The following is a 21,589-nucleotide window of genomic DNA, read 5'->3' on the forward strand; positions in this document are numbered from 1 at the left end:
CTACATTCTGGCACCCACCCGAGCACGTGTATGTTCACGCATCACCAGATAGCACAAACATTCGTCCTCTTAACCCATTCTGGGCGGGAACCCCTTTTGGTGTTAGCATTATGTTATGCTTTAGCTATTGAAAAATAGCAGATCTACAAGCTTGTAGGTCTACAAGGAGCTTGTAGGTCTGCTATTTTTGAAAGATCATGAAAATATTTATTTCAGAAAACTGGAGGATTTAGAAGAATTATTTAAAATTTTGAGACTGTTACTCGTCTCATCAAAAACCTATGTTTCTACAGTATATCAGTGTTGCTCAAACTATTTTATGTCAAGGACCCCAAAAATGATGTTATTGGCCACCGACCCCCATCTGAAAATATGGCAGGGAGCCCCCAGAAGCAAAGATTGGAGTTAAAAATGTCTGCTCTGAAAGAATACAAAGACTACTTTAGCTATTTTTCAATAGCTAAAGTATAACCGAATGCTTAAAACACCAAAAGGGGTTCCCGTCCAGAATGGGTTAATTAGTGTGATGCTTATTTTTATTTATTTTATTTTACCTGGGAGAGAGTGGCACCTTGTCCTCCCACGTAGTAATGTCAATGTTGACACATCAGCCTCCTCTTCCATGTTGTCCTCTTCAATGTGTGGAGGTTGTGGTTCCTCCTGGACCAGACTGGACCTCCTCTCCTCATGTTGTGAGGGTTGTGGTTCCTCCTGGACCAGACTGGACCTCCTCTCCTCATGTTGTGAGGGCTGTGGTTCCTCCTGGACCAGACTGGACCTCCTCTCCTCATGTTGTGAGAGCTGTGGTTCCTCCTGGACCAGACTGGACCTCCTCTCCTCATGTTGTGAGGGTTGTGGTTCCTCCTGGACCAGACTGGACCTCCTCTCCTCATGTTGTGAGGGCTGTGGTTCCTCCTGGACCAGACTGGACCTCCTCTCCTCATGTTGTGGTTCCTCCTGGAGCAGACTGGAGCTCCACTCCTGGGCCCTGAACATGAGCTCATGTTCAGGGGAACCCTCTTTACACATTACACACAGACACAAGGAGGAGAGAAGAGCTAGCACAACAACTCAAAGTGCTTTTCTAAATGTATGACATTTTATTCTTTGATTGATTGATGCATTTATTAACAGATCATTGGAGAATTACAGTACATTTCAAGCACATCTCAATACAAAACTGTTAACTGTGGACGACACCATAAAGTATTACACTTGTTTACAATAGGGCCCACCATGTTCAATTCATCATAATTAGAGACGTACAAATATACTCTATATAGCCAAAAACAGGAAATCATCATAGAGGAGGTAAAAAAAACATAGTGAGGGGGAAAAGGGGTGGGTGGGGGATTCAGGTTTTACGGGGGCCAGTTTCTAATTGTATTTGTATGTATGCAAGTATTTAGACAGGTATATGGGTATCTTGGTGGTGTATCGAATCTTGTGGACCAGACCCATTGCAAGATGCTGTACTCTGTCATCAACCCTAAGCCATTCCAGCCTGTCAAAGTGGGCAGGGGTTCGGTGGGTTGGGGGGGTGAGGCCAAATAGTAGCCTGGCCAGTTCGTTTTGGGAAGTCTGGAGCCTTGTTTTTTTTATGTTTTTTTTTGTGGCTTTCGCCTTTATTTTATATTTTTTATGGAGGGACAGACAGTAGGCTGACAGGAAATGGGGAGAGAGATGGGGGGAAGACATGCAGTAAAGACCGTCGGGATCGGGAGTCGAACCCGCGGCACACTGCCAGACTGGATTACCAGCCAAGGTGCCTGGACCACTGAGCCATGGCCCAGGCCTGGAGCCTTCTTTTAAGGGCCTTTTGAGGTGCTGTGGTACCAAGAGGTGCATGCATAGTCGAAGAAACCTTGTACGAGGGCTCCCGTTAGGGTCTTCAAGGTGTTTTTGTCGACCAGTGAGGAGATCCTGTATAGGATTCTTTGGTTGACTTTTTGAGTGGTGCAAACCACTCCAACAACTGGCTTTGTTAGTACCCGTGTGTGTTTGTGCCTGTACGGGTGAGCATGGTTGCTATGGTTAGTATGTGACGTCACTGACATAGCTGATCAGACTATATAAGACCTTGCACCACTCAGTTCACACGGGTGTGATTTTTTTTTTATTACGTTGGTGGCCATTTTATCACCGTAAAGATTTCTCTCCAGGATGGAACCTAGGTAGGACATTTAATCTTTTCGTGTGATAATATAATTTGTCACCCACTCACATTTATTCTCCTATATTTGTTGATTGTCAGCTTTTGATTGATTGATTGAAATATTTATTAACAATTTGCAGAATTACAGTACATTTCAAGCACAAACTCAATACATAGGCTGTTAACTGTGAGTGGACGACCCCAATCATTACACTTGTTTACAAGAGGGTCCACTAGCTCTGGTCCATAGCCTTCTACTGCTTCTACGATTCTGCCCTGCAGTATAAGGCTATGGGACCAGCCTCTCCTCTTTAGTGGAAATCTCACGAACGTTTGACCTACTCACCAATACAAAGACAGGTTGTGTCAATAGAAAGCCTACTTTCCTTAGTGGACGCACTCTGAGCCCCCCACCACACGTATAAACTGTACTTTTTGGCCAAAAGGGGATTTTGTTTCCACCGGGAAAAAAATACTTTTAGTTACTCCGCTGCGCCCTCTACCGATATTGCCCAGAGAACTGCCTCATAGAGAATATTTTTCTCTATGAGGGAAAAGAAACATATACAGTGAGGGAAAAAGGGGGTCGTGGGAGCTTAACATACCTGGTTTGTATAATATGACTTGTGGCTGTAAAAGGACGTCCAGAAGTTTGTCTTGTCTCCCCAGCAGAGTTTCCAGTGTCTCCATCTCTCTCTGGAAGAGGCTGAACATGAATCCTGCAGCAGTGCTGAGGCGCTCCAACACGAACACTCCGACAAGCTTCAGCTGACCAACATCACTCTGCTGTTTATCCAAAACACACAATATCTCCTCTCCCACCGACGTCAGGTGCTCATTTATCGACAGCCTCAGCCTTAGAGACTCCGTTGGACGCATTTTACCTCGTTTGTAAGACATTTTTCACCACGCTGATTTGTTCCTCGCCGCCATGAAAAACAACACACGCATGCACGTGACGACAACGTGGTTCAAGCATGCGCAATAGCAGCAGCTTCTTCTTTTTGTTTTACGGCAGATGGCAACCATGGCAACCAGTTTTTGGTGCAATACCGCCACCTTGTGACGTACCCAAATCTTGGATCAACCGAAAATCTATAATCTTCTATATAATTCCCCTCTTCCAACCAATACGCAGTTAATGGCACTGCTCAAAAATTATGATAATAATGTGATCATTCACACTGATCAACAAGAACGTTCTCTAAACATGTCAAATGATTTTGATTGGCCGTCAGTGTTACTGTCGAATGTCGATCGAATCAAATCGCTCTGAAAGAGATCCCAAAGATATCTGTGGTTTTCCTTTAGTTTTGGTGTGGACTTTTATTGAGTGGTGCAAACCACTCCAACAACCAGCTTTGTCTGTATGTTTGTGTACCTGTGTACGTGTCCGTGCACAGGTGAGCATGGTTACCATGGTCACTGACATTACGTCAGACCACAGCTGATCAGGCTATATAAGACCTTGCACCACTCAGTTCACACGGGTGTGTTTTTTGAGTATAGTCAAATGTTTTTTACACCCTTTTTCCTCCACAGATTAGTTGTCATGATGCCGCTTATTTCCTGAATTCCCACACATTTCTGTAGTCTGTATCACTGTACTCTTTCAAGGTATCCCTGAATTACTGTAGCCTACATTGTTACAATACAATAGAACCTTACATTTATGGCATATATTATTGTACGTAAATATGTAAATCTTTACCCTTGAATACAGTATGTCACTCACGAGGAAAACTTGAGAATATAGTATAGTTTCCATTATGACAGATTGAAAATAACCACCCTTGGACACCAGCATCTTCCTCTTTGGAGAAACATTTACCAGAAATAGCAGATCTACAAGCTCACAATGCGTCACGACTCACAAAGTGATGTGAGCTTGTAGATCAGCTATTTTTGGCGAGGTGCTCCAGACTTCCCTCTCCAGAGCAACATTAGTGACTTCCTCCTGGGGGATTCCGAGACGTTCCAAGGCCAGTGAGTCGATGTATTTCCTCCAACTGCGCCTTGGTTTGCCCCGGGGTCTCCTCCCAGTGGGACGTGTGTCGAGGACCTCCCTTAGGGAGGCGCCCGACCAGATGCCCAAACCACCTCAGCTGACTCCTTTCCAGGCGAAGGAGCAGCGGTTCTACTCCGAGTCTCTCTCGTGTGACTGAACTTCTCACCCTATCTCTAAGGGAGATGCCAGCCACCCGTCGAAGAAAACTCATTTCGGCCGCTTGTATTATAGAATAGAGGGTTTAAGTTAGACCACAAGTTGAGAAACAGTGAAAATGAAAAGTGAAAATGACCTGGCGATGTATGATGTTGTAATTTACTCGAAAGTCGTATATGTGAAGAACTTCCACAGTTGTACGGAAAGTGTACGCCCCATACACTGTACGGGATTGACTGGTTGAGACACCATTATTAGGAAATAGTCTACTTGCCAGGCCATAGAGCCCCATTGTGAACCCGGACATGTTGAGTACACCAAGGTTTTATGTTAATCTGCCTACACGGGGCAATTTGCATTGCAAAGGCAAATCAAGGCGGAGTCAAGACATGGCGACACAGTGGACATGTGGCAGACATGTGACAGACACACACACACACACACGTGTGTGTGTGTGTGTGTGTGTGTGTGTGTGTGTGTGTGTGTGGCCCAGTGTGTGTGTGTGTGGCCCAGTGTGTGTGTGTGTGTGTGTGTGTGTGTGTGTGTGCGCGTGCGCCTACAAATGTATCTTTTTTGTGATGTGTTGTTGGGCAATAATCTGCTATGGAAATGTAGCTACTAGGCCTATATAGCAGAGCTATAATCTTCACAACTCTATTTTACGTTTTTACTATAGTAAATGTCACCCAACAAGGGCTCAATGATATCGTACCCCTGAGACACCACAATCAGCAGGCGAGTCGTTAGAAAAGTAACAACCTTTATTATATTCTAAAATGTCAAACAGGTAATGTAAAAAACGTATAACAATATATAACTGTAGCAATTGATAAGTGTGGTACCTTATAAAGGTGGCAGTTATATAAATAGTATAAATATAACAATCAGATAATTGTAGCAGTAGCACTTGGTCAACGTGACCACTATAGAACTGTAGCAATCATGTACATCTAGTAACCATAATTATTATAAAGGCAACACTTCTGGGGATGTGACAATCCTACTAACAGAGTGACCCTGAATCCTGAATCCCCAACTCACAGCCCCAGAGCCCAGATTGTCCGTCCTCCTGTGTGACGTCACTGTCCTTTGTCCAATTGGGACCCCGGACGGGGAGAAAGCCCGTAGTAGCGTCGGTTGCCTGGCAACGAGCCTAGCGGTAGTATGGAGCCGCGTTGAATGTTGTCTGCTGGTCCACGGCCGTGGATCGAAGCTGAAGAGGAGGAAACAAAGTGTCTATAAGCGACGGTAGGTTGAAAACAACGTGGCTTCACTCACACAATGCTGAGGGCATGGATTGACCGTCCCTTTTAGGCCAGGTCAGCTGGCATGTAGCAGTACAATCTGCGATGGCGATCGGTCAGCTCTGCTTTGCGGGCGACGGCGGCGTTCCACGGCGGCGTCCCACGGCGTCAGGTCAGGGAAGCTGGGAAGGAGGATAGCACTCGTCAGTGACGGTGAGCGAGATTAAATATAGAGCCACACTCACGAAATGCTGAGATCTCGGGTCACGTCCCTTTTTATGCCGGGCAGGCTGGCGTATCACAAACAAAGGCGGCAGCCGATCAGATCTGTCAGGAGCTCGGCGTGTAGTCGGAGGTGGCGTGGTGGCACTCAGCGTGGTGTCTGCCACGGCGTCTCGTCTCAACTCACTCAGCGGTGTGTCACTCTGGCTCGCGCTGCCGACTCTGCCCCTCTTATACCCATGCCATCCAATAACGGTGCGCCACTACCTTCTCGTTGTCTGTAAAGGGAGAGAGGGAAACGCAACACCACCCCCCACAGTCCAACACAGGCACTATAACGTGCATTTCAGTTCAGCTCTATATTGTCTGTTTATATCCCTTCATTTATGTCACTCCAGAGGGCCACTATATTTCCACACTCACTCCAGAGGGCCACTATATTTCCACACTCACTCCAGAGGGCCACTATATTTCCACACTCACCCCAGAGGGCCACTATATTTCCACACTCACCCCAGAGGGCCACTATATTTCCACACTCACCCCAGAGGGCCACTATATTTCCACACGCACCCCAGAGGGCCACTATATTTCCACACTCACTCCAGAGGCCCACTATATTTCCACACTCACCCCAGAGGGCCACTATATTTCCACACTCACTCCAGAGGGCCACTATATTTCCACACTCACCCCAGAGGGCCACTATATTTCCACACTCACCCCAGAGGCCCACTATATTTCCACACTCACTCCAGAGGGCCACTATATTTCCACACTCACTCCAGAGGGCCACTATATTTCCACACTCACCCCAGAGGGCCACAGTGCATATTACTGTCGTAGCAAAAATAGCCGATCTACAAGCTCAAAACGCGTTGCAATGCGACACGTTTTGATCAGCTATTTTTGCTATATTTTAATTGAAAACCTGAATAATGTTTTGCTATTTTTTAATTGGAATCCTGAAAAGTAACCTTGAATTTCAAATGCATTTAGTTATAGTTATGTTAACTTTATGAACTGTTAACATAACTACGTTGGACACAAAAAGACAATAACATTTTAACACTAGTCATTAAAGGGGCATTCCACTCATTTTCAACATTTTACTATGTCATTAATATACCTTAGAGCTGTTGTGTGGAAATAATAAAAAGTCCCCCCATTCTGTGTTTCCTAGAACTAGAGGTCTGAAAAAGATCATTAACATGGTGAAACACATCTTGATGATGTCATCAAGATGTGTTTCACCATGTTAATGATTTTTTTCATAATTACAGTTCTAGGAAACACAGAATGGGGGGACTTTCTTATTATTTCCACACAACAGCTCTAAGGTATATTAATGACATAGTAAAATGTTGAAAATGAGTGGAATGCCCCTTGTACTAGTCATTTATTAATAGTAGTCATGAAGTAATTAAAGCGGGTTTGGAATTGTAACAGCTGAAATCAATATATCTGTATTCTGTGACGGTGGGGGCAGCATGTGGCCCACCCCTGGGATAGAAGAACGGAGGATAAAAATCACACTTGTGTGAAGTGAGGGGCCCACTGTATTTATATCGGCCACATGGTGTCTTACGTCGTCATTTAGTACCCTAAACAAACATTAACCCATTTAGTACCCTAAACAAACATTAACCCATTTAGTACCCTAAACAAACATTACCCATTTAGTACCCTAAACAAACATTAGCCCATTTAGTACCCTAAACAAACATTAACCCATTTAGTACCCTAAACAAACATTAACCCATTTAGTACCCTAAACAAACATTAACCCATTTAGTACCCTAAACAAACATTAACCCATTTAGTACCCTAAACAAACATTAACCCATTTAGAACCCTAAACAAACATTAGCCCATTTAGTACCCTAAACAAACATTAACCCATTTAGTACCCTAAACAAACATTAACCCATTTAGTACCCTAAACAAACATTAACCCATTTAGTACCCTAAACAAACATTAACCCATTTAGTACCCTAAACAAACATTAACCCATTTAGTACCCTAAACAAACATTAACCAATTTAGTACCCTAAACAAACATTAACCCATTTAGTACCCTAAACAAACATTAACCCATTTAGTACCCTAAACAAACATCAACCCATTTAGTACCCTAAACAAACATCAACCCATTTAGTACCCTAAACAAACATCAACCCATTTAGTACCCTAAACAAACATTAACCCATTTAGTACCCTAAACAAACATTAACCCATTTAGTACCCTAAACAAACATTAACCCATTTAGGCCTGACCTCAAAATTTAAACTTTCACGATTTAAAAAAAATAGCACGCCACTCGGTGGCGCTATATATATGAGCTTGTATTTTTCAATAGCAAAATGGGTTAAAGTCGCGCTGGCTCTAAAGGGCTCTGTAAAGGGCTCTAAACAAACATTGCAATGTTATCCTCAAAGTCCATAGACTGGGTTGGCAAACGATTTACGTCATAAGTGCTCTGAACAAATCCCATGGACTTGGCTGCCATCATATCTTCAAAAGCCATGCATTGGAGGGGCCCTCAAAAACAGATTAGAATAGAAGACAATATATAAAAAAGATTTTAGAACGCATTATAACGGGGGGAACGGTGGCACAGTTGGTAGTGCTGTCGCCTCACAGCTAGAAGGTCCTGGGTTCGATTCCCGCTCGGGACGCTGTGGGTGCTTGCGGCGTGTTTCCTCCTCCGCGTCATCAGTGCCCATACCCGAGGCGGGGTTGGCGAAAGGGCCTTTCTGTGTGGAGTTTGCATGTTCTCCCCATGTCCCCTAGGGTAGGTACCCTCACAAAAAACATGCAGTAATCCTGGTCTCTAAACTGCCTCCCCCTGGCCAACCGGGGCGCCTGATGGAGGGGAAAGGAACTGGTTGGAATAACGTGTTCCTTCCACGCGCTACGTCCAACCAGGGAAACTCCCCCCTGTCAGGTGTAAAGGAGCAGCTTGGACACTCAGGCATGAAGGAAGCATGAGTTCAAGTCCGTTGCTCTCCCCATGTCCCCCATATATGGGGACTAGGCTGGCGGAGGGTGTGTAGAGCCCAGGATCACATTAGATAATTGACACAGGGGTGAAAAATGGGTTACAAAATTGTGGGATAAAACTTATAGAACACATTATAATGAGATTATAACAAAACAGATTATAATAAGTAACAGATTATAATGCACATGTGTGTGTGTGTGTGTGTGCGTGCGTGCGTGCGTAGGAGGAGAAGCAGAGGAAGAACGTGAATCTTCTGAAGCTGGTGTTGAGTTCTGAGGTGGACATCAACGCTGTGGACTACGTAAGACTACCAGAACCTTCCACATCATTTATATCCATATATTTATCACTCCATCCACTATTCTGAACATTCTACTACGGTAACTATACAGTGGTTCTCAAACCTTTTCAAGTCAAGGACGCCCAAATCGATATACGTATTTGGTTGGACCCCACTTTAACCCATTCTGGGCGGGAACCCCTTTTTGGTGTTAGCATTATGTTATGCTTTAGCTATTGAAAAATAGCAGATCTACAAGCTCATAGCGCGCCACCGAGTGGCGCGCTACGAGCTCGTAGGTCTGCTATTTTTTAAACATCGAAGAACGACTGACATAGAAACATAGCTTTTTCAGAAAACTGTCAGGATGTAGAAGACATTTATAGAATCTGATCTCAGGTCAAAATGGGTTGAGAACCACTGATGTTCAGTATGTATAAATGTGCTGTGTGTGTATTGTTGCAGAAAGGTAACACAGCCCTCCACTATGTGTGTGTATTGTTGCAGAAAGGTAACACAACCCTCCACTATGTGTGTATTGTTGCAGAAAGGTAACACAGCCCTCCACTGTGTGTGTATTGTTGCAGAAAGGTAACACAACCCTCCGCTATATGTGTATTGTTGCAGAAAGGTAACACAGCCCTCCACTATGTGTGTATTGTTACAGAAAGGTAACACAGCCCTCCACTGTGTGTGTATTGTTACAGAAAGGTAACACAGCCCTCCACTATGTGTGTGTATTGTTACAGAAAGGTAACACAGCCCTCCACTATGTGTGTATTGTTGCAGAAAGGTAACACAGCCCTCCACTATGTGTGTGTATTGTTGCAGAAAGGTAACACAGCCCTCCACTATTTTGTCCAAAATGTAAAAAAAAGAAAAAAGTCAAATACATAAAGTATACATGATGTGAATATGCACGGTACTGTCGGTACATCATGATAAGACTAATTTTATCCTTCAACGTCTTGTGTATGCCCCAAAATGAGTTTGAAAACGTAGGCCTTAATTGTCGAACGTTTAAGCATGTTCTGATCAAGTATTTTTTACTCTTACTTAAAAACATTTTCCAAATATTTGATATATACATTTTGGGGGAAAAAAATGCCAATTTAACACAGAGGTGCCCGCTCTTCCTTGGTGCCCCCACCTATCCTGTTACTGTCTAGAATATGTTATGTTATTATCCTAGTCTAATAATAACGAGGCAGAGGGTGAGGTAGTTCAGTTTACTTCAGTAGCCAGCATGACAATGACGTGACATGATACACACTGGTGTTCTGTATATCGAGCGTTCTCATTGGCTCTTCAGTGTTAACCCCTTACACAACATCTCCCCCTTTTAAGTAAGAAACATTCCTTTGTTATTTCAGCAATAAAGATTCAACAAAATACTTCTTCTTTTCAATAAATCAACATCAACATTTCAAATCAACAACATCAACATTTCTTCCTTTTACATTCCTCTTTTCTTTTTTTTCTTCTTTTCTTTAATACACTGCACCGTATATTTATAAGTCCAGTCTCTTGGGTGGACGTGAGTGTCTCCCTGAGCCCGTGACATAGTGTGGTGTGGTGCGTGTGTCACCTGCAGTGTTGCCAGCACCACCAGAGTCTGTGACAACTGGAGTGTGTGTGTGTGCATCAGAGAGTGGCTGGTGAGTTGCACGCAGGTGCGCACTGGTTCTTCTCAACAGTCCATTCTCCGTCCTGACGAGGTAAGACCTTGGGGCTGCTGTCGGTTGTATGACTGTCCCATGGGTGTTCTCCGTAGTAATCCACACACTCTGGCCTGGGTGCAGTTCTGGTTGGTTGTGTGCTCTGTGACGGTTGTTGTAGAGTCTCTCTTGTTTCCTCTTCGCCTGCATCTCCATGCTGCGGAACAGCTTGATGTCGGGCCATTTTGGAAACAAGGCTTTGGGCACTTGAGGTAGAGTGGTCCTCAGTTGTCTCCCCATTAGGAGCTGTGATGGAGAATAGCCATTCTCCAGCGGGGTGGCTCGATAACTGAGCAGAGCTTTAGCCTGATCTCCTCCTTCTTTCCACAAGCCCTTGACAGTGGCTACAGCTCGCTCCGCTTCTCCATTGGCTTGGGGGTACTTTGGGCTGCTTGTTATGTGAGTGAAGCCATACTCACTGGCAAAGTTCTTGAAGAGAGCACAGGCATACTGCGCGCCGTTATCTGACATCAGAAATTCTGGCACGCCATGCCTGCCAAAGACGTTCTTTAGAGCTGCTATGACTGTGTTGGCTGTTGCAACGTTGAGGTGGGCAACTTCAATGTAACGGGAAAAATAGTCAATTGCCACAAGGTATGTTTTCTTGTCCCAGATGAACAAGTCCGTCCCTATACGTTGCCATGGTCTCTCAGGTACTGGAGTCGTCAGCAGGGGCTCTCTCTGTGTTGTCCTGTGTTGGGTGCATAAGAGACATTTTCCAACTTTCTGGCAAATGTCAATTGAAAGCCCTGGCCACCAGAGCGATTGACGAGCTCTGGCACGGCACTTGACGATGCCTTGGTGGCCCTGATGGAGGATGTCGAGCATTTCTGTCCTCAATGAGCTGGGGATGACGATCCTTTGACCTTTCAGGAGAAGATCTCCAGCCAGGGACAGATTTTGTCTCTCCTTCCAGTAGGGTCCCATTTCATGTGGTAGGTGGGCTTTGTCAGGCCACTGTGTTTGACAGTAGCGGATTAGTGTACTGCAGATGCTGTCCTCCTTCTGCTTTTCTGCAAGCTGCTTCAGTCTAGCTTCAGTAGCAGGAAGAGACTGTATGACTGCATCCACAAAGATCTGGACATCTTCTTCCAGCTCTTTCTCTGCCTGAGTGGCTGTGTGCTCCACCGGTGCTCGTGACAACGTGTCTGCAGTAATGAGCTGCTTTCCAGGCACATGTACGATGTCGTAGGTGAACTTTAACAGTCTCAGGCGGAATCTCAGGACTCGAGGAGGAAGCGCGTCGAGCGCCTTAGTACTTAGTAACGGCAGCAGAGGTTTGTGATCCGTTTCTAGGGTGAACCTCATGCCAAGCAGGTAGGGTTGCAGGCGCTCACATGCCCAGGTTACTGCCAGTGCTTCCTTCTCGATCTGAGCATAATGTTTCTCTGCATCAGACAGACCTCTGGATATGAACATAATTGGCTTCCAGTCGCCGCTCTCTGGCTGTTTCTGGACCATAACGGCTCCAAGACCGAAGGACGACGCGTCGGCTGACACGCACGTCTCTGCACTGGGTGAGTAGACAGCAAGGACTCTGGCTGAGCTGATCTCTGTCTTCAGCTTCTGAAAAGCCTCTCGCTGCGGTGCTCCCCAACACCATTCTGTCTTCTCTGACAGAAGGTCTTTCAGAGGTTGTGTGAATGATGACAGGTGAGGGAGGAACTTGCCCAGGTAATTAGCCATGCCCATCACTCTTCTGATGTCGGCAACACAGGTCGGTTCTGGCATTTCCAGAATGGCTTTAACCTTGCTTGGGTCCGGATTGACTCCCTCCGTGGTGATGCGATGTCCGAGGAACATTATGTTGCTCCTGTTGAACTCACATTTGTCCTTATTTAGCGTTAGTCCTTCAGTTCTCAGTCTCTTGAGAACTTGGTGCAGCCTGCCATCATGCTCAGCCTGATCCTGACCAAACACCAATATGTCATCGGCGTGGCATACTGTTCCCTCGCAGCCCTCCAGCATCTGAGTCATACGTCGCTGGAAGTGTTCTGGAGCTGAGGAGATCCCAAACGGCAGCCTGTTGAAGCAATAGCGGCCGAATGGGGTTATGAAAGTGGTCAGGAGGGCACTGTCTTCAGTCAGGGGAATTTGCCAAAACCCCGATGTGGCATCCAATTTGGTGAATACTTTTGCTCCTGTGAGCATGGCTAGTGTGTGGTCCACCGCTGGCAGGATATGTCTCTCCCGCTTGACCCACTGATTTAGGGGTGTCAAATCCACACACAGCCTCAGTTTGTCCTTCAATTTTCCTTTGGGTACAACCACTAGGCCTGCACACCATGGAGTGGGTTGAGTGACCTTAGATATCACACCCATCGCTTCCATGCGTTCCAATTCTGACCTCACTCTATCCCGCAGTGGCAGGGGGACTCGACGTGGGGCAGACAGAGCATGGGGTGTGGCCCCTGGTTCCAGTTCAATCTTGTATGGGTCTTTCAACTTTCCAAGCCCTTTGAACACCATGGGGTAAGTCTTTAAGATGTCTTCACCCACTTGAACTGTGTGCACTCGTTTCACAAGTGTCAAAGCCTCAATGGCTGGAAGCCCCAGCAGTGGTGTCATCAGTCTGGCCACCACGTAGACATCCTGTTCTGTTGTCTTGTTTCGTATCTCCAGTCTTCCTCTGAAGTGTCCTTGCACATCCAGGCGCTGCCTGCCCGGACCATACAGGGGTATTTTTGGCGGCTGTAATGCCCCATGCTTCTTCTTGGAGTATTGGTGGCTCGGAATAGCTGTAACTCCAGCTCCAGTGTCTATTTTGAATTCCACTGTCTCTCCATTCAGTTCCAGAGCTTCTCTCCACTCATGTTCAACATTGTCCATGTCAATTATCACCTCTCCTAGAAAGGCAATCTCTTCTCCATAGTCTGTAGACTCCTCTGTGATGTCATTGATGCCACCGGCTGAACGACATTTGCGGGCATAATGTCCTTTGCGCTTGCATTTGCGACATTCCGCCTCTTTTGCAGGGCAATCCTTCCAGGGGTGCTTTACAGCATGTCCGCATCGTCCACACCCTGTGTCTCTGCTGTTATATTCCGGCCTTTTATATTCCGGCTTTTTATATTCCGGCTTGGCTTGTGAGCTGTATCTTTGACCCTTTTGGCCCCTCTGTGTCTGTCGCCTTGCACCTATAGCATCCAGGTTGTGGTTGTCTGACTGTCTGTCATTTACGCTGCCACGCAGCAACGGCTGCTGCTTCTTTATTTCTTCACTCTGGCGCACCCTTGTGACCGTCTTCTGTAGTGTCAGTTCAGGGTCCATCTGTAATGACTCAGACAGTTTTGCGTCTCTGACACCAACGACAATCCTGTCCCTAATGAGTTCTTCTCTGAGATCTCTAAATGCAGTGCTCAGCTAGGCTATGGACAGCAGTTATAAATGGTTCAGCACTTTCTCCAGGCTCCTGGTAGCGCCTGTTGAACCGTGCACGCTCAAAAATAACATTCTTCTTGCTCACACAGTGTCTCTCAAAAGCTCTCTTGACGTCATCATAAGACTTTTTCTGATCCTCACTTAATGGCAGGACATGCAGTATATCTTCCGCTTCATCCCCTAGAGTATACATCAAAGTGTTTACTTGATATTCTTGGGAATGTTTGTCCAGGCTGGATGTTATTCTGAACCTTTCAAAACGCCTTATCCATTTAGGCCATTCATTTGCATCATTAAAGTCAAACTTGCCTGGAGGAGTCAGTTGGACACTGCTTACTGGAGGCATTGCAGCTGGAGCTGCATGTGCTGCTGGCGCCACCACTTGGTCATCTCCGTTTAGCATCTTTCAGTTTTTATTTTTATTTTTTCAAAAACGTTTTTTTTTTTTTTTTTGAATGTCCTTTTTTCTGTCAAAACCTCCCGGCCGTCGTTTTCGTTCGGTTCCGACGTCCCTCTGTTCACTCACTGACTTGTTATGGCTCTCCTCTGTAGACTGTAGCACTGTTAGCTTAGCCCCAGTTAGCCCACAACATTAGCCTATGTTGACACTTGCCACTCGCTCCGTCCGTTCCTCTTGCAGACTTGCGGTAGCGTTCCACTTCTCACTCGGAGGCAGAAGACTTTCAGACACTTTCCTTAATGCCTACTTTATTCTGACACCATGTTATGTTATTATCCTAGTCTAATAATAACGAGGCAGAGGGTGAGGTAGTTCAGTTTACTTCAGTAGCCAGCATGACAATGACGTGACATGATACACACTGGTGTTCTGTATATCGAGCGTTCTCATTGGCTCTTCAGTGTTAACCCCTTACACAACAGAATAGGCTACTGTACAGTAAGAACAGCAGTTATATTTTATTACAGTCTTCTACTCACCAGCGTTGTAACGTGTCGCTGTTCAGAGTAGTATCATGTTCATGTGTTTTCAATTCATAGTATCATGAATTAAGTACCGTGTAAAATAACCTTGGTTTGAGTGAGGTGCTTCTTGAGTTGTTCTGGAGGGCCTCCGTGTCACCTTTGAACCCTAACATGAATTGCATTTGAAGTGCCTTTCAAGAGACCCAACTACACTCTTCAGTATGATCATCAGTTTAAAACTATAACCCTATTAATAGCTAAATAGTGCCACCTTGTGGTCACCTGCCACGATTTTTTTAATTAGATTACATTGTCATTCTTGGCATGGACTGTCCTTTGAAGTGTATTCCTTGAACAAAGAAGTTGGCTTAGGAAAGACTGTGTTTAGAACTGTTCTTATGCAACATGATATGACATGTCTGTCCTGTCTCTGTCTCTAGTTGATGACATGACATGTCTGTCCTGTCTCTGTCTCTACCTCTAGTGTGGGGAGACGGCACTGGATGTCGCCACCAGGCTGAAGTTTCACAAGATCGTCTACATGCTGAGAAAGACCAACTGACAGACAGACAGACAGACAGATTGACTGACAATCACATACAGGTGGAATAAATGACAGACAGGTAGACAGACAGATGTTGAGATGCAATAACGTTATAGCAAAAGGCTGATGCACACGTCAAAAGGCTGGTGACAGGTGTGTAGGGCAATAGAGCATATAATGAAAAGGGTATCTTTGAAAGACAAAGAAAAGGTCCCGCACACTGTCAGACACTCGACAAAAAATGTTTTGCTCTTTATTAGGTCGACGTTTCGGTCGCTTAGACCTTCGTCAGGACAGACACTTTTCTTTTTTTGGCAAGTGTCTTGACAGTGTGCGGGACCTCTTCTTTGTCTTTCAAAGATAACCTTTTCATTAGATGCAATAACAGGCAGCCAGACAGATATAAACAGACAGACAGGTCTGTAGTATCTATATAAAGACTGATAGAAATAAATGAGAACAGGACAGTTAATTCTAACACTAGTAACGTTCCGGCCATCTTAAACAATACACTTTAAAGTGTATATATTAATATTTATACATTTCTTTTCAATGTTCTTTTTTATGTTGGTGTGTGTTACATGCTTTGTACATTTGTTTGTTGTTTTGAAGGTTATTCTATAGAAAGATATGCTTCTTTGTATGATTTGATTGAATTAAGTCTAAAAGTAGCACTTCTACCCGACGTGAATAAAAGAACAGAATGAAAACTAAATTCTGAAACTCGGTTATTTAAATACTAACAAAGGGATAAATCCACACAGACACAGGTGTTTGAAAGTTAAATTAATTAGTTACAAAGCAGTACAAACGGTACAAAATGATTTTAGCCGATCATCCTAAATGGTTGCATCACATCTTTCTTTTTTTGATAAAGATTACAGTACATGGAAGACACTAAAAACAAACATATGAAGTTGTTTTTCAGTGATACAGATGTTAAGCACTTTTCAGAAATAAGAATATGAAAGGGGAGGACTGTGTAATATCTAACATTGCTGTCGGGCAGAAACCTTTAGCTCAATCTTATTTTTTTCTTCAGAAATCGACGCCCTATTTTATATTTAATCTTATGGCAGTGTCATCTTTTCTGTCAGGGGAGTGGCTGTGCGTCGTTAATGATTTCCATTCATATTTGACACAGCCAGTTTCTGGAGAAAATGGAATTAATGTGGCCGCAAAAGCCTTGAAACTACATATGAAGGCAATGTCGCTGCTAATATACGTCACGCCCAGGTGTCAACACATTGCGTTCCTGAGATTCCTCGTTGACGTAAGCTCAGCTGGTGGTGACTCGACTCGTACTAACCACGGTTTCTACCCGACAGCATCATGTACAGTAGTGGGTCCGGGGACCCCAGGGGTCCTTGAGGGAGTTCCAGGTGGTCCCCAGCTAAATGATAGTTTGGAACCAAATGGACCTCTATGGGTCTGTGTACAAATGGAACATTTGGGGGTCCTTGACATGAACAAGTTTGGGAACCACTGATGTACAGAACCAAGATCAGTGCAATCCTTAACTTGGCTCCCTGCACAACAACATCAATGTCTTCTCCTGGTTCCTCCCAGATCGCTCCCTGCACAACAACATCAATGTCTTCTCCTGGTTCCTCCCAGATCGCTCCCTGCACAACAACATCAATGTCTTCTCCTGGTTCCTCCCAGACCGCTCCCTGCACAACAACATCAATGTCTTCTCCTGGTTCCTCCCAGACCGCTCCCTGCACAACAACATCAATGTCTTCTCCTGGTTCCTCCCAGACCACCCTGTTTGTATGGAAACCCCACAGGGGCGACTGTGGCTCAAGAGGTAGAGCAGGTCGTCCAATGATCCATGGGTCGGCGGTTCGAATCCCGGCTCCTCCTGGCTACATGTCGAAGTGTCCTTGGGCAAGACACTGAACCCCAAATTGCTCCCGATGTGCTGGTTGGTACCTTGCATGGCTTCCGCCGCAATCGGTGTATGAATGAATGTGTGTGTGAATGGGTGAATGTAATGCACAATCTATGTAAAGCGCCTTGGATAAAGGCGCTATATAAATGCACCATTTACCATTTACCCACAGGGACAAACAGCACAGCGACAGTCCCACACCTCAGTTTACACAGTGCTGATCAACAACACATACATGAATGGAATTAATAACCTGGTATATCAAGTATAAACGTATTCAGATCACGTACAACGAAACACGATCAAATGTTCTGTGACTTTTAACCCATTTAGGCCTGACCTCGAAATAGCTCAACGTGAGCTTGTAGATCTGCTATTTTTCAATAGCTAAATTATAACATAATGCTAACACCAAAAGGGGTTCCCGCCCAAAATGGGTTAAAAGGCACAGCCATGCAAAAGATGAGACCAACTGACATCCACGTCAATAAGATGTGATATTTAGTGATTTATACAAGACGATACAATCTGTGGAATTATTGTGTAGAATAAAAAAAACATTCTGTTTAAGGAAATAAAACAATTTGGTATATAGAACATCTCAGCAATATAAGAGTGAACACTCTGCAAACACTTGGTTATTGAACACTGTAATGAGGTATTGGTCAACTAGTTGGTTATTGAAGAATGTCCACTGGAAGCTTGTTGTAGCAATGATAATGGAAAGTAACGGTATCAGTAAGTCCAGAGGTTCCCAACCTTTTGATTGTATTATTTTATTATTTTCCCCTTGAAAATCGAATTTGTGGGTGTGTATTATTACCACATGACAGCGAGTCCCGGGTTCGATTACCCTTTAATGCATGTCCCTCCCCGACCCTCTCTCCCCATGTCACTCCCCGACCCTCTCTCCCCATGTCACTCTTCAACGCTCTCTCCCCATGTCACTCCCCGACCCTCTCTCCCCATGTCACTCCCCGACCCTCTCTCCCCATGTCACTCCCCGACCCTCTCTCCCCATGTCACTCCCCGACCCTCTCTCCCCATCTCCATTCACTGTGTGCTATTAATAAAGCTCTGGAGCTCCACAGTTCACTCGGCTGACTTAGCTTGAGTTATGTGGAATTCTATTCTTATAACATAAACCAAATAAAACACCTCTGAAACAACTTCCCATATGCTAGTGCTACTACTGATGAACCCCTTTTGGTGTTGGCATTATGTTATGCTTTAGCTATTGAAAAATAGCAGAGCTACGAGCTTGTAGGTCTGCTATTTTTGAAAAACGACTGACATAGAAACATAGCTTTTTTAGAATCTGATCTCAGGTCAAACTGGGTTAAATGTTTATAGACTTGAGTTTGGTTTGAGTAGAGTGACTGGGTGGGACGGAGTGTTTCTGTCACTCATGGATGTACTGTTATAATATGCACTTTGGGGAATGTACACGCACGCTCCTCGCGTCCCTTTGTGACGGAACACCAATACAGATCACGTTCTGTGATCAGAGATCAGGATTTATTTCAGTCACTCAACCTCAGGTTTCACTTTAGTGTCCCCGCCAACCCAGCAGTGGGAGGAGGCCCTTTAGGTTTCATTGATTGATTGGAAATTGTATTTACAGTTTATAGAATGCGTACAGTTCAAAAGAAAGTACAGGTCAATACGAAAGTACAGGTCAATACGAAAGAAAGTACAGGTCAATACGAAAGTACAGGTCAATACGAAAGAAAGTACAGGTCAATACGAAAGTACAGGTCAATACGAAAGAAAGTACAGGTCAATACGAAAGAAAGTACAGGTCAATACGAAAGCTTCTACGAGGATAAAACCAGAAAAAGCACTAAAGGTCCCTGCACACTGCTGCGTCTTTCCGATTTTTAGCTGCGTTCGTCTGTTTCCCGAAAAAACGTGTCCAGTGTGCAACCACCTTAAGTCCTCCATTTCCAATTCATCAGAACATTTAATGAAGTACAAATACACTTCTATGAAAAAAAGGAAATCATCATATATACAGTAGGCGGGCTCTGCTTGAGACGCATGACCAGAGGCGGACTTACCGTTGGGCTAGGTTGGACTGCAGCCCAGGGGCCCCCGAATAGCCCCCCCCCCCCCCCAAAGAAGAAAAATTAAAAAAATATATATATATAAAATTGTAAAGTATTGAAATTCAATTCAAGTGAATTGTGTGTATAGTTATTGTATTTAGTTGTTTCCGCGGGACGCGCGGCTCTGCCGTGTGCCCCAAGGGGGGCCGCGGGACGCGCGGCTCTGCCGTGTGCCCCAAGGGGGACGCGCGGCTCTGCCGTGGGCCCCAAGGGGGGCCCTCAAAATTGCTCCAGCCCGGGGGCCCTCAGCAAGGTAAATCCGGCTCTGCACATGACAACAGATTAAATCATTTGACTATGCATTCTAGAAACACATTCCTAACTCACACAAACCGAGTTGAAATCCTACACAGCGGTGGTATTTAAACCGGTAGATGACCTTTGACCAAGAATGGAGCAGTGACAATTTTAATGTAGTTTGCAGGTCATTCCATGTATTAGGGCCACAGAAGCCAAAAGTAGATCTACCAAGTTCAGAGTTAACTTTTGGAACCTTGAATTTGGGGAAATTACTTGACCGGATGTGGTAGGGTTCAGAGTCCCATTTCAGAAAAGATGAGATGTATTTATGACAATCTCCAAGTATACGGGATTGACTGGTTGAGTCACCATTATTAGGAAATGTGCCCATATAACCAATGTGCCCCCGCACTACGCTGAGTGGTCCAGGCACCTATAAGGCTGGTAATCCAGGCTGCTTGACAGCGTGTCGCGGGTTCGAGTCCCGATCCCGACGACCTTTGCTGTCTCATCTGTCTGGTCCATGCCACCAGTCGACGAAGGCTCCGAAATGTCTGATGACATGTCATTATGGGGATGCAGGGGTGACAAAGGAGGCTCCGATATCGCCTGTATGAGTCCTCATGTGGTAAGTTAGATGATGCTTTTGAATAAAGCCTTTGCTACAAACTTCACATGTAAATGGATTTTCCCCTGTATGAGTTATCATGTGGTAAGTTAGATGATGCTTTTGAATAAAGCCTTTGCTACAAACTTCACATGTAAATGGCTTTTCCCCTGTATGAGTCCTCATGTGAACTTTTAGACTACTTGTATGCCCAAAGCCTTTGCTACAAACTTTACAAGTAAAGGGATTTTCTCCTGTATGAGTCCTCATGTGCACTTTTAGATTACTTTTAACACCGAAGCCTTTGCTACAAACTTTACAAGTAAAGGGCTTTTCCCCTGTATGAGTACTCATGTGGTAAGTTAGACTACTCTTTTCCCTAAAGCCTTTGCTACAAACTTTACAAGTAAAGGGCTTTTCTCCTGTATGAGTACTCATGTGGTAAGTTAGATGACTATTACGCCTAAAGCCTTTGCTACAAACTTTACAAGTAAAGGGCTTTTCCCCTGTATGAGTACTCATGTGAACTTTTAGACTACTCTTTTGACTAAAGCCTTTGCTACAAACTTTACAAGTAAAGGGCTTTTCCCCTGTATGAGTACTCATGTGGTAAGTTAGACTACTCTTTTGACTAAAGCCTTTGCTACAAACTTTACAAGTAAAGGGCTTTTCCCCTGTATGAGTACTCATGTGGTAAGTTAGACTACTCTTTTGACTAAAGCCTTTGCTACAAACTTTACAAGTAAAGGGCTTTTCCCCTGTATGAGTACTCATGTGGTAAGTTAGACTACTCTTTTGGCTAAAGCCTTTGCTACAAACTTTACAAGTAAAGGCCTTTTCCCCTGTATGAGTACTGATGTGGTAAGTTAGACTACTCTTTTGGCTAAAGCCTTTGCTACAAACTTTACAAGTAAAAGGCTTTTCTCCTGTATGAGTACTCATGTGGTAAGTTAGATGACTATTTCGACTAAAGCCTTTGCTACAAACTTTACAAGTAAAGGGCTTTTCCCCTGTATGAGTACTCATGTGGTAAGTTAGACTACTCTTTTGACTAAAGCCTTTGCTACAAACTTTACAAGTAAAGGGCTTTTCCCCTGTATGA

At 44.6% G+C, this 21,589-nt stretch overlaps 1 protein-coding gene across 1 annotated transcript in view; it reads left to right on the forward strand.

Annotated features, from left to right (window-relative positions):
- The window catches only part of LOC306917769 (ankyrin repeat domain-containing protein 22-like), a gene marked incomplete at its 5' end in the record, with an annotated part of 23,409 nt that extends 6,923 nt beyond the window's left edge, over positions 1-16,486 (forward strand). The window contains 5 exons of the mRNA XM_079530678.1: positions 9,015-9,092; positions 9,537-9,582; positions 9,699-9,702; positions 10,666-10,789; positions 15,579-16,486. Of these exons, the coding sequence (XP_079386804.1) occupies positions 9,015-9,092; positions 9,537-9,582; positions 9,699-9,702; positions 10,666-10,789; positions 15,579-15,656 (330 nt within the window). The 3' untranslated portion in view covers positions 15,657-16,486. The remainder of the gene's footprint in view (positions 1-9,014; positions 9,093-9,536; positions 9,583-9,698; positions 9,703-10,665; positions 10,790-15,578) is intronic.
- Between the last annotated feature and the right edge of the window lie 5,103 nt (positions 16,487-21,589).

Source organism: Electrona antarctica (genome assembly GCF_951216825.1).
Source record: "Electrona antarctica genome assembly, contig: scaffold_325, whole genome shotgun sequence".
NCBI classification, from domain to species: Eukaryota; Metazoa; Chordata; class Actinopteri; order Myctophiformes; family Myctophidae; genus Electrona; species Electrona antarctica.